Source organism: Rhinolophus sinicus, chromosome 16, assembly GCF_057876585.1.
Source record: "Rhinolophus sinicus isolate RSI-liver-muscle chromosome 16, RSI-T2T, whole genome shotgun sequence".
In the NCBI taxonomy this organism is placed as follows: Eukaryota; Metazoa; Chordata; class Mammalia; order Chiroptera; family Rhinolophidae; genus Rhinolophus; species Rhinolophus sinicus.
Genome location: NC_142516.1, coordinates 51,435,114 through 51,447,426, shown reverse-complemented (window position 1 = coordinate 51,447,426; position 12,313 = coordinate 51,435,114). Strand labels below are relative to the sequence as shown.

Sequence of the window (12,313 nt, the reverse complement as noted above, 5' to 3'; positions counted from 1 at the left end):
CCACATTTTTCCTGAAACACCTGCCAGGTGTTAATTCGGATTGGAAAACTGACCCCTGTGTTGACTCTGTTAATCCCAGTGTTTCTAACCTATAGTTGTTGCTTGGTAAATATTTGTGGATTGAATTGCATTGAACCTTAGGGCATGATGCCTTTCCAGGAAAGTATTCCAAGGGACAGCTTTCTTTTTCCATCTGTCTTCTGTTTTCTCCTCTTAGTTGCGGTCCAGTGCAGAACTCCACCCTGACCTGCTCACGGATTGCCTCACCGTGCAACCGCTGCAGCCGGCTACTTCCCCACGAGACGCTGCTGCAGATGGGGCCGTGGGATGCTCCCCTGGGCCTGGGCCTGACCTCTATCCAGGTAATGACAGCAAAGGCAGACCCCACCACAGCAACTAATCTTCTCTAGGCCCTTCACCCTAGTTAAAGGGAACGCTTGCATGAGAAAAATTATCCCAAGATCACCTTTATTTCGCTTTATCAATGGCCTGCCCATTGTTACCCTCGTACCTCCCCATCTGAATTCTGAATTGGGTTTGGGAGCAGACTGGTTTTCTTCTCATAAAGAAACAAAGTAAAATAATGCATTAGCTCTTTTTTTGTTCTGGATTTCTGCCAAAAGTTTAGTGCACCCAACCCTCCCAGGTATCTTAAATTTATTAACCTGATTTAGACTCAAAGGAAATGCTTCCCTTTTGAGCAGGTAACAGGCTGCATGTGGATTTCTTAATGGAACAGTCATTGTCTTGTTTGCATTTTAAAAGGAAGCCCCAGGTTTCTAAGAAAAATGTCACACCAGTAAACCAACTTGTAAGAATGTTCATTATTGTTTGTTAACAATAATTGAGGGAGGCAGGATGGAATGGCACTAGTAGTCCCGCTTCCTGGGTTTGAATAATAGATGACTCTGTACTGGGAAATTTTCACGTGTGTAGTGAATAATAAGAAAGGATTAATATGCAATAAGGAAGTTTTGGGTTTTGTTTTTTTTCATTTACTTTCTTAGCTTGGATTTTTGTGCATTTTCCACTCATAATGGTGAGGTACTTGTGCAAATATAATTAGTTACCATCCTCACATTTGGAAAGCTCTTAGTGTCATGCTATGAATATGAAAGCAAAAGTCCCATTAGCTCCACATTCCAGACAATGGGAATTTTCTATTTTCTGTGGATTGCAAATCCCATTCCCACCCCCATCTGATTCCAGAGCCAGGTTTTGGCAGCAGGCTGGTTTGTGTTTTTTTTCCCCCTTTAAAAAGTACTAATAAACCATAAAGAATTAAGAATTCACTGATGCATAACAGTGGAATAGGGAAAGACATGCTTGTGTAACTTTTTAAACTTAGCAGTTCTCAGTTGATCCAAATGCAGGAGAAAGGGCATTAAGCAAATACGGTATTTCAGGAAAGGTCAGTCATCAAAACTTCCTTCATGTTGTCACAGTGTCCCTGGCCCTTTATCAGTTGCTCTGGCTGCTTACTCTTGGAGATAACAAAGCCCCTCTGCTATTTTAGACCCTAGGAAATGAGATTAAAACTTATTTGAATGGCTGACCAAATCTTACAGAGGTTCCAGATACAGGTCCATATATACACATGCAATACGCCAAGTACACTGTTATCAGCACACATAAATATTTTGTATTAGATATATACGTGAAAAAGCGTAATTAGCTTTTGTTTGTTTATATGCCTGTTTGATTTGCCAAATGTTTGATATGTGAACATTTATTTTAGCACATTAAATTAACAATCAGTTTAAAAGTGCCTGAATAACTTCTTCAATTCATAAATCCCTGATTTCTTCAGTTCATAAATCCCTGATTTTACCAAAGACCTGGTACACAAGTGTTAAGAGTCAAAGCTAACCAGAATCAGTTGAAAAATAACCCAACATCCAATGTATTTTCTGGTGATGATCTAGTCTTGTTCATTTACATCTCTTGGAAATGGATTTGGGAAGCCATGATACCTCTGTCTATCAAAACGTTAGTTCCTTTGCTATATGTAGTGTACATATGTTACACTACTTAGGAGTCACATTCGTCTTGGTGTGCGCTTTTTGTTTGTTTGATAGTGTTTTTAGTTTTTAAAAAGTTTAGTTTGAAATGGCTTTGTTATCCCAAACAATTCCTATTTTTATTCCTGATACTTTTCTACATTTGATCTTCAAAAAGATTTCAATCTCTTAGCTTTGAGCCTCCAGCTAATGCAAGTGAGCTGCCATAGTGGGCAAGAGGCCTAAGTTGCCACAGTATCAGCAGAGCATCTTTAAATTGGTTTGAATTTCCTGAGACTATCGGAACCTTTCAAACAGGCAAGTGGCCATCTTCCTTAACTTTGTTCCTGGAATTTTACTTCTTGAGTTAGCTTATAGCTATGAAGGTTTATCTTCCCTACTTCTTTCTTTATTCCTGCTTCCTTCAGGTTCTATTTTATTTTCTTTGTTCTTGCTTTTATTTTTTTAATTGATTATGCCTTCTGTTTTGCTGAGTAAGCAACAAACCCCAAATCAGAACAAGGCAGGAAGAAAAACTGGAAAACAAAAAATGTAAGCCTCCCTTTTAAAGTTCTAAAAGCGCACTTGCCAGGAGTACATGTTCACCTCAGTTTCAAACCTATGCTAAAAGACCGTGGAAAGAAGCCAAACAGTGAAAAATGCCAAAGGAAAAGGAAACTTTATCAATTAGTTAAATGTAAAATCTTAAGTGTTAAGGCAATTTGACAATGATTAAGACTTGGCTAAATGGCAAAAGTACTTGGAGTCATTCCCTTTACATTCTGCTACACACAATTGAGAAAATATTTGTTTAATGATTGTCAAGCACTTAGACTTTTAGGTGTTAGTAAATTGATTTATCATAAAAAATATTTTGATGGAGACCTGTTCGGTATGTGTGGGCATAGGATCAGAACTACTTTAGCATGAGCGCCATGATTTTCTTAGAAGCCACCAGGATCGTGGGCTTCCTGGTTTGAAGAAGCCATGGTTTTGAAATGGAAGTTTTTAGTGGGCAGTAGACAATGATTTGTAAGATTACAAGAGGGGGATAGTTTGGAGAGCATTAAGATGAACAGGGAAGATGGCAGTTCTGACACATAAAATTCTTGCAAATCTCCTCTGTGTTGGCTTCCTTTATTGAAATAAACTTTTCAGTTGATATGATGGAGTTTGATTGTAAAGGATTATCCAAAAAGACTTATCTTAGGGGAAGAAAATAATGCCCCATGTTAAAGCAGCCAAATGTTACTTGAGGCCATGCTGACGATTTTAAAAGTGAGGTGTTTACTAATCCACTATTTGGAAATCCCGGGGCTCCCCAGGTCTGCTCGTCAACTGACCTGAAAGCAGTTTTGTTATCTAACGGGAAGGCGGGACGCTGATGAGCAATTCTCAACAATGGCTCACTTATATTTTCTGCCCTTTTGTGCAGAAGTTCTGTACTCCAGAGAGATAATGCGACAGGCCAACCTGCGTACTTAGGTGATTTCTCGGATAATCTGAGGGAGAAGTATTTCATAGCCGGTAGATCAGGTGTGAATGCCACTTTTGAGGTTTAGTACCTGTGTCTATTGTCTCGTCAGCTCCCTTGATGAACTACAGAAGCCAATAAACCTATAGTTAGTGAGTCTGCAATATCACGGACAGCCTGGACCAGTGTCTGGTCTTAACAGAGTCCATTCACCCACAAAGAATGCTCTATGGAAGATCTGTCCCAGGAGAGATCACCAAAATTATGGTTCCCTCCAAACTGAAACTGTACTACAGATTCAATTAAACATGACTCTTACCAATGGTGTTAGCCATGAAGACATCACAGAGGCCAGTGTGGCTGAGATGTTGAGTCCCACAGAAACCACCCACCAAGTGAAGAGCTAATGCAGCTAAAGCAAGGAAATCTGCAAGAATGAGGGAATTTTATTGATACCACTTCTATTGGGTTATAAAGTAATTATGTTTTGGAGCTGGTGACTTATCCCAATTTTGAATGTAACCTCAGATTTTTCCGGAAAAAGAATAAGTGTTATGTTCAGATGTTCAAGGGAATTGTAGATGGAAAATCCTTTTTTAGAGCAGGAATTTTTGAAGTCATATGTTGTCATTCCCTTGCCTTCACCCTCATTACTGGGAAATGAAGCCTTCTCTCTTACAATAGCATCACTTTTTGTAATAAATAGCACCATATTAAATTCATACAGGATTTAACATTCTTTGTGAAGTAGTTAATGTTTCATTTTAATGTAATTTTATGGTATATTTTTTAATACATTTTCTACATTCTTGAGTATATTTGCTATCTTGGGACAGCTTGCAGAGTTGTAGGGGTTAGAAATAATTTTTATTTGAAAGTGCCTCATATAGTCTACTCTCAAAACGTCGTTGTGAATTTAGGGACTTTATTAGAAGGTTCTAAATTGGCACACAAATTTCCCAATAGATTAAACTTTATAGGAAAATTGTGAAGATCAAATAACATGATCTATATAAATGTCCTTAAAAAGGCATAGAGCATTATAAAAAATGCAATAGTTGTTACTTGCATTTACCTTCAAAACCTCGGCTTTGCTTGGATTTCACCCGAGGTGAAAAAGGGACAGAACCACTTGAAATTGATGGTGGACAGAAGGAGGTAGAGACTGGGGTTAGGGAAGCCATTTAAAGGGAAACATTGGGCAACAATATCTTTGGCATGTCTCTTCTGATGTTGCCTTGAAACGCTGTAAAACTCTTGTATTGTTCTTGTATTGCATCTGTACCTCATCCACCAAGTTGGACTGGAGAATCAATGAGAGTAGGAGCAAGCCGGATTCTACTCTGTTGTATAAACTGATCATTTAACCTATAGATTTAGCCCTCCCTGGCCCTGAGCCAATCCTTTAGTGGCATTACATCACCTGGAAGACCTGTGAAAATATGGATTGCTGGTGCCCACCCCCAGATTTTCTGATTCAGACGGTCTGAGTGAGTCCCAAAACTTTGAATTTCTACCAGCTGTTTCTAACTAGTTCTCAGGTGTCACTAGGAGCTGCTGTTCAAGGGACCACACTTGGAAAGCCACCACTAGGGTCATAAAATGTGGGAATGTGACTTCTACCAAAATGTGATCTAAATTTTGACTGGTGGGAGTTACAGTAAGAATTGCCCCTAATTAGCTAGTGGTAGGAATCCTTCCACAATATATATGTACATGAAATCACCACAATGTATGCTTTAGATATCTTCAATTGTTTATGTCAATTACACCTCACTGAAAGTGGAATTTTAAGAAAAAGAATTTAAAAATTGGAGCAAAATTTTTATGTGAAAACATTGTGATAGAAGTCTATCCACGAGACAATTTAATGATGTGGCTGATATGCTGTATATTTACAATGATAAATAGAATAATTCTGCTCTGGTACTTACAATTAAATAATTAACAAAAATAATAAAGCTGAATCAAATAGTAAAGAAGAAAAGAAGATTTGCGCTGTAGTATATATCATTTCTCACTGCAGAAAACCTATAGATAAATATTAAGAGTGTCTGCCCACCAGTTTTATAATGGCACTGCTCATATTTTGATTAAGAGTTAGATCTTACAACCACCCAACTGAAGAAAATTAAAATTCCGATTCCCAGCCAGCCCAGGGCACATTTGTATGTATGCAGCCAATGTTAATGACTTTTTATGTTTGCAGGCTGCTTAATTTGGTGCTTCAATTTTCCATATCCACATATCCCCTTGTATTCATGTTAGTTTTCACGCAAGATTAAGCTGAATTATTCAGTTTTACAATATGTACAAGTTTTGCTGTAAAAATATTTTTGTGGGTGAGTGAAAACAATTCCACAACTCCCAAGGAGGAGAGGAAGGCAATGAAGCTGGGCGATTGTAGCTTTGTTACCGTTGGGCAAAGTCTTGCTTGTCTTCATACTATTATTTCTCCTCTTCCTCATCTTACGTTATTTTGCTGGTATTCACATGGGGGTGTGAGAAGGAAAGATTGGATCTACTTTGACGTGTACTCCAAACAGGTCTTAGGAAACATGGTGGCAACAGAGAATTCAGGATAGAATTTCTGGAATGAGGAGCTAATCATATTTTTTTGTGATTAGGAAGTTATGGGCCAAAGTTCTGACTTGCTGCTTCAACTGAGTTACCTTCCAAGGGAAGCGAGAAATAAGTAGTTGTGTCTCTTTCATGTGAAGAATAAAGAAAAAAGGAAAGTGGGCATTTTCAGGGTGTTTGTAGTCCTGGGGAAAGTTCATTTTTTATGCTTGTATGAGCACTGAAAATACATGTTAAGGATAGTATAAAACTCTAATGTGAGGGACATTACTGAATTAGCTTGGATATTACTTGTTATGTTGTACTATTAACTGTAATGAGAGAGTACGTTTTCAGGCACTGAATAAAGAGGGCATTTTGGAATTGGCTTATTCTGGGAGACCAATAGCACTCTTCTCTGAGCATTGGCTTTTAGACTGTCTTCCTCAACATTGTCAAAGAATGACCTGCTCCGTCAGCTGCCCTGGCCATGACCCTGGCCATGTGTGGCCCTGTTAACACTGCTTTGACAGCAGCAGCCGTTGATTCAACAGAAGTTACAGCTGCTTGCTTGGCATCTTAGTTTTCCTACCTGAATTTTGAGGCTGCTTTCGCCTCACTTTCATGGCACCCTTTGTACTTGCTACCTGGGCTTTTGCTTCTGGACTCCAGTCCTGTTCTTTCAGTGGATTGAGCTGTTCAAGTCTGGCTTCTGCTCTAGCCACAAGCTCTGATTTCAGAACTGTGTCTCGCCCTAGAGGTCTGTTAACACCTAACTACACCGTACGAAGTCACACATGTATCATCTTCATTGGAACCTTTCCCTGGGGGTTTAGTAAAAGTCCTATTTCCACCTTCTAGGAGAGGTGGCAGAAAGTGCACTACTAGCTATTGAAAAGGGGATAAACTCTCGTCAGTATGCATAGAAAAAAGCATAGGATGCTTATCGAGTTTTCTGAGAAATGGATGCGCTTCATGGAAAATGCAATGCATTGTATCCTGAGATACAGTGTTCCTTCCCCAGGAGCTTTTGTGATTGTAAAGGAATGATCTCGGGTCCATAGTTAGGAAGTATACTAAGGCAGCTTGGGGTTATATCTATACAAAAGTAATCTTTCATTTAGTGTCTCTGTTCTTATGACATATTATTGGCCATGTTTTGTACAATCCCTCTTGACCATCTGTGTAGCCAATCTATGCTCAAAGGGAACATTTACAAATGGAAAAGTTACTCCTTCCTCTAACTCACATTTATTCCCCGCTTCCTGAGATCAGTTGCTGGATGAAATGACACACAGACACAAAGTCCTTAGAACAATGCTTAGCACATAGTAAGTGTTCAGCCTCTATGAGCTATTATTGTTGTTGCTTTTATCCAAATACATGTTACAGTTCTTTAAAGCAGCTAGGGAACAGGTACCACAAATTATAGTCGTTCCCACTTAACCACAGTTTTGCTTTCTGCCATTTCAGTTACCTGTGGTCAATGGCAGTCTGAAAATACTAAATGAAAAATTCCACAAATAAACAATTTATTAAGTTTGAAATTCTGCACCATTCTCAGTAGTATGATGAAAATCGCACTGTCCCCCTCCATCCCACCCAGGATGTGAATCATCCCTTTTTCCAGTGTGTTCGTGCGCCACTTCTGGCTCTTTACTTACTAGATGTTTAGTTTGTGGCAATACTGACTCCCGAGGACTGTTGTAAAGATTAAGTGGCATCACATTGAAGAAGTCAGTACACTCGCCGCAGCTGGCAGATGCCCCATAGATGCTCCTTTCATTTTTTCCCCTCCCTCTTTGCTTAAAAGCTTAGAGAATCACTCATGAACCAAGTCCATGCCTGTGACAGGTTACTAGGACCTTTTCTCTCCAGTCCTTTTAGTCCAGGGTGCTACTCCATACTTGGAGTTCAGAAGGAGCTGTCCTGAGTTACAGTGTTCCTTCCAAGAGGAATTCAGGTCAAGATGAGGACTCAGAACTCCCATATTCGAGACCTGTTTTCAGATCTGAAAATGAAACCTTTTTCCGTGGCCATGAAGAGTTGACGTATACTTAGGCTGGTCACGCAGATTGCCAGCGTGCCTGCTTGACAAATGTGCTTCCTACCAGGGATGAGTCTGTGAGGGTGAGGTAGGGAGAGGAAAGAAGAAGGAGGATTAATGGCTTCGGCCAGCACAGCAGTACGGACATTGTCGTGGCCTTGCTGAGGCCTCGCTGTCCCTCCTGATGTCATTCTGTAACTAGACTCTTCTAGGCCATGTCATTTATCTCAAAATATACTCCAAGGTGTCAGGAAAACTTGACTATTTGCTTACCTCAAACTTAGTTGCCGTGTTTCAGAAACAGTCCCCTTTTCATGATCGTTCTTAATAGTTAACATGCAACAGATAATTTATTACACCCTGGGCCACCTCTGGCCTGCCTGCTTCCTGTTTTTGCATGGCCTGAGAGGATGGCGTTAAGATTTTTAAAGGTAAAACGTAAAAAAGACTATTAGGCTTTAGGTAAGAACTGTTTGCTCAAAGAATTGAGGACATTGCCTCTTGCCTGCGAAGCCTAAAATATTAATTATCTGGCCCTTTACAGAGAAGGTCTCCTGACCACTGGGACATTTGTCAGTGACTCAGTGAAACCAAGGAAGCTTATGGCTTGCACATATTGGATCAAATTGTGTTTTAAAAGTCTGTCAGTACAGGTTGGTTGTTTTTTTGTGGTTGTTGTTGGTTTGGTTCCCCTCAATATTTTAGATTTAGCAAATACTTTAGTAATCTTCCAGCCCATTGGTTTTCAGAGACTTTTATATAAAGCCCACTGTTGAAAACAGGTGACGTTGAAACGGTCCATACCACTTGGACTCCAGATCATTGGCCAGCACTGCTAGTCCTCCCTGGGGCATTCCACGGAATCTCAAATGTAGTGGATCTCAAATGGAATTACTACAGGTTAAAATCATCACACTGCAAGCAGCCATCTGCAGAAGCAGCCTGGGCCATGGTGGGAAGGGCGTAAGCTCTGACCGATGTGGTTTCCCCGTAGGAAGAAGCTGCCAGAAGACAGACATGACTTGGTCCTAGTTAAGATGAGCCCAGGGCTGGCAGAGAGGTCAGAGGGAGGAGCCCCCATTTTATTCCCCCAGGTCTATTTGTCCTAAAAAGAGAGAGAATCTCAGACCCTTGAAAATCAAGGATTATGGTTTCTAAAATCTGGGTGTCTTGTAGAGATAAAAATGAATGCCCAGGAGTAAAACAAAACGTTGAAACACCGAACTTTAGGAACCCATTTGATCACATTCTAACAGGAAAGATGCTTAGTTCCTCAAAGTACACTTGCTGCCAGCAACAAGGATGCTTGAAATTTATGTAACTGAAGACTGACCCGTATTCTAAGACAGAGAAAAGACTTCAAATAAAAATTCCTTGAGAAAGGTTGTGTAGGGACATAAATTCATGATAACACGTGAGTGACTTATCAGAGTTTATCTTGAGAGTAAGCAACTACCGTGTTTAACTGAAAATAAGACCTAACCAGAAAATAGCCCTAGCATGATTTTTCAGTATGACATCCCCTGAACATAAGCCCTAACGCGTCTTTTGGAGCAAAACTTAACATAAGACCCGGTCTGATTTTCGGGGAAACACATTAGGAGGTAACCCTGACCACCTGAAGGCAAAATGGAAAGAGCGTCTACTTTGTGGGCAAAGTGTGAAAACAGAGAAAGGGGATTCTCTTGAGTCACAACAAAACCAATTCCATCATCTGTGCAGTTTTGCCCAGGGATCCTGATAATCGCAGACTTTGGTTCCCTGTTCTAGCCAAGATCCCCAGAATGGCTGGTGCTGCTCATTTTACAGAGCCAGAAAGGGAGAGATTTCTTGAGCAGAGTGCAGAGTTGGTAGATCAGCCCTTGAGTTGTCTAGAAGAATATAGCATTGAAAATTGGATTGGCTGTCTGTGCTAAAAATCTGTTTCCAAGAAGCGTTCACTGTGAAATGTTTTGAGAAGTCACCTGAAGTAGAATGGGTGGGGTTGCCTCCTTAGTGTCTGAAAAGGAGGAAACATTTTTTTCCGGTAAGTATGGAACAGGTGGGAGATAGCTAAGGGATGAATAATGAGGAGTTCGAGAACTGAATATTTTTTACTAAAACTTGGGCTTTGTTGCCAAGTCGGACTTCATTTGTAAAGAAAGAGATGAGGAGCATTCCTGTGAGAGCTTTCAGGAATGGGTGGCCAGGTCTGCTCCCACTTTCTTCTTTCTTGACGCTCTCCTACGCTGCCCCAAATGCAAGATATCGTGACATAGAGGCAATCCTGAATTTCTCATAGGGTAGTCTGAGTTGTTGGCTTGTTCAAATTATTTTACTGACATTCTGTCTTACTAACTCTTTGTGAGTGAGTAGATAGGTTGCGAGGCAAAGGGAAGAAAGATAAGGTGTGAGATTTGAGGCTAGATTGCCATGCATTGTCTGGAAAGACACGAGAGGGCTGCATGAAATGTTGGTCCCGGAGAAGTTGAGAGAGCTGCCAGATGATGCCATTCTACTTGTAACAAAATGTCTTTGTTCTGAAATGCAGATGTTTCAGGAGCTTTTCCTAACCTGAAGTTAATTATGTCTGTTATTTCAGAACATTTGATGGTAACCGTTGGCGTTTACGTGGATATCTTTAGCCATTACCTTCTAGTTGCAGCAGCGTATTGCAGAAAGGCATATAAGTATGTATCCCCCTTCAGACACCAGTAACTTCTTCCCTGGCTATAAATCCAGCTGCATGTTATGGAAATGTAATTGGGCAGCCTACATAGAAGTTTGGAGCTCATATGGGAATATCTATTTGTAAGAGAACCTGAATATTCATGTAACTGTGCAGACATCAATAAATTCTCATTTTACCTTATTTATTTCTGTTCCCCAGTGAACAGCAGGGCTCTTAAGCTCAAAGTTAATAGGCATGTTCTTCAGAGATGTACCCTCTCTTACCTTAATAGAACATCTCCCTCACACATTTATTTATCAGTTGCTAGGTAGCTCACCCATCAGGTGACACGAGTATGTTTTCTTTGTCTTAGTGCAGTGGTGACAGTTACCATTGTTTGCCATCAATTAGCTTGGGGTAGCATGTCAGGGATGTACAGGTGGTGTCGTTTTAGTCTGACAGCCACCCAATCGGTTGAGGAGGGATTGTTTCATTATCCTCTTATCAGGGCTGCTGGATAATGATACTCTACACCGCAAAGTAGGAGGGGGAAAAAGACAGGCAGAGAGAATAGATTTTTAGGGATTGGCAATATTAAAATTATTCATGCCTCAAGGAGAAGGGAAAGATTAGAGAAATGACTGTGCAAACCCTTAAGAAGCTACTTTTCCCTAATACAGGTGGAATGTGGAATGATGCCCTTCCTGCTGGAGAGAGAAGGGAAGGGGCGAAAATGCCCAGACATGAGGAGGAAAGAAAAAGGAAAACTAGCCCCTTTTTTTTCATAGGCAACAAGGCAAGGGTTAGCTGAGACACCTCCCATTCACCAATTAACCTCCGTATCAAATGCAGCCTTCCAAGTGATCCTGACAGGGGCTTGTCCTTGTTAGAAAACTCGCTCTGGTTGGTTTGTGAATTTCGGTCCCATGAGAGCGTTTTCCACTGAATGGACAGTGCAATTAAATTGCTCCAGGGTGAAATACAAAGAACTGCAGAAGGTGTTGGGGCCTAAATTTTCACTCTTGGGGACCAAAACTCCAGTCACTCCAGCACTGGTCATTTTCTTTAAAATGACTGAAGGGTAATTGTTTTTGCATTCTGAAAGTTAACCATGGCTGGATCTTGATGCTCTTGGAGCAACAAACAAAAAGAAGTGCTGAAAATGTAAAACTACTTTAAGGTAAACTAAGCTTCAAGAGGGGCAGTTGTGTTGACATTTTAGTAACAGCCCATTTTCACTCCTTAACGAAGTGCAGTCATGCATGAAAATGACATGTTATCTTTTAAATTGAAACGCATTATGGGTTGTAACTCAAAGGTGTGTATTACTCATACAAAATAAGTAGAACATTTTAACCCTATGAGGATTCGTTCTTAGGCCCTGCACACTTTATAGCAACTTGCATTAGAAAAATTGAACAAAAGTGCTTATTACTGGAGAGCATGATGTATATATACACCCTTCTGCATTTTAAAATGATGCTAGTCCACAGTTTATATTTATATGCCTCTTCAGGTAAGAGGCCACACGCTATTGGAGATTAACCATTTTGGAGCAACATGTGCCTTCCTCTTCCCTAGCT

General features: G+C 40.3%; 1 protein-coding gene across 4 annotated transcripts in view; it reads left to right on the top strand.

The window, feature by feature from the left end:
- Nucleotides 1-12,313, top strand: part of GLIS3 (GLIS family zinc finger 3) — a 471,393-nt gene that overhangs the window by 400,750 nt on the left and 58,330 nt on the right. For all 4 annotated transcript variants that reach the window (XM_074330482.2, XM_074330483.2, XM_019729930.3 and 1 more), the window contains one exon: nucleotides 218-362. In XM_074330482.2, the coding sequence (XP_074186583.2) occupies nucleotides 218-362 (145 nt within the window). The remainder of the gene's footprint in view (nucleotides 1-217; nucleotides 363-12,313) is intronic.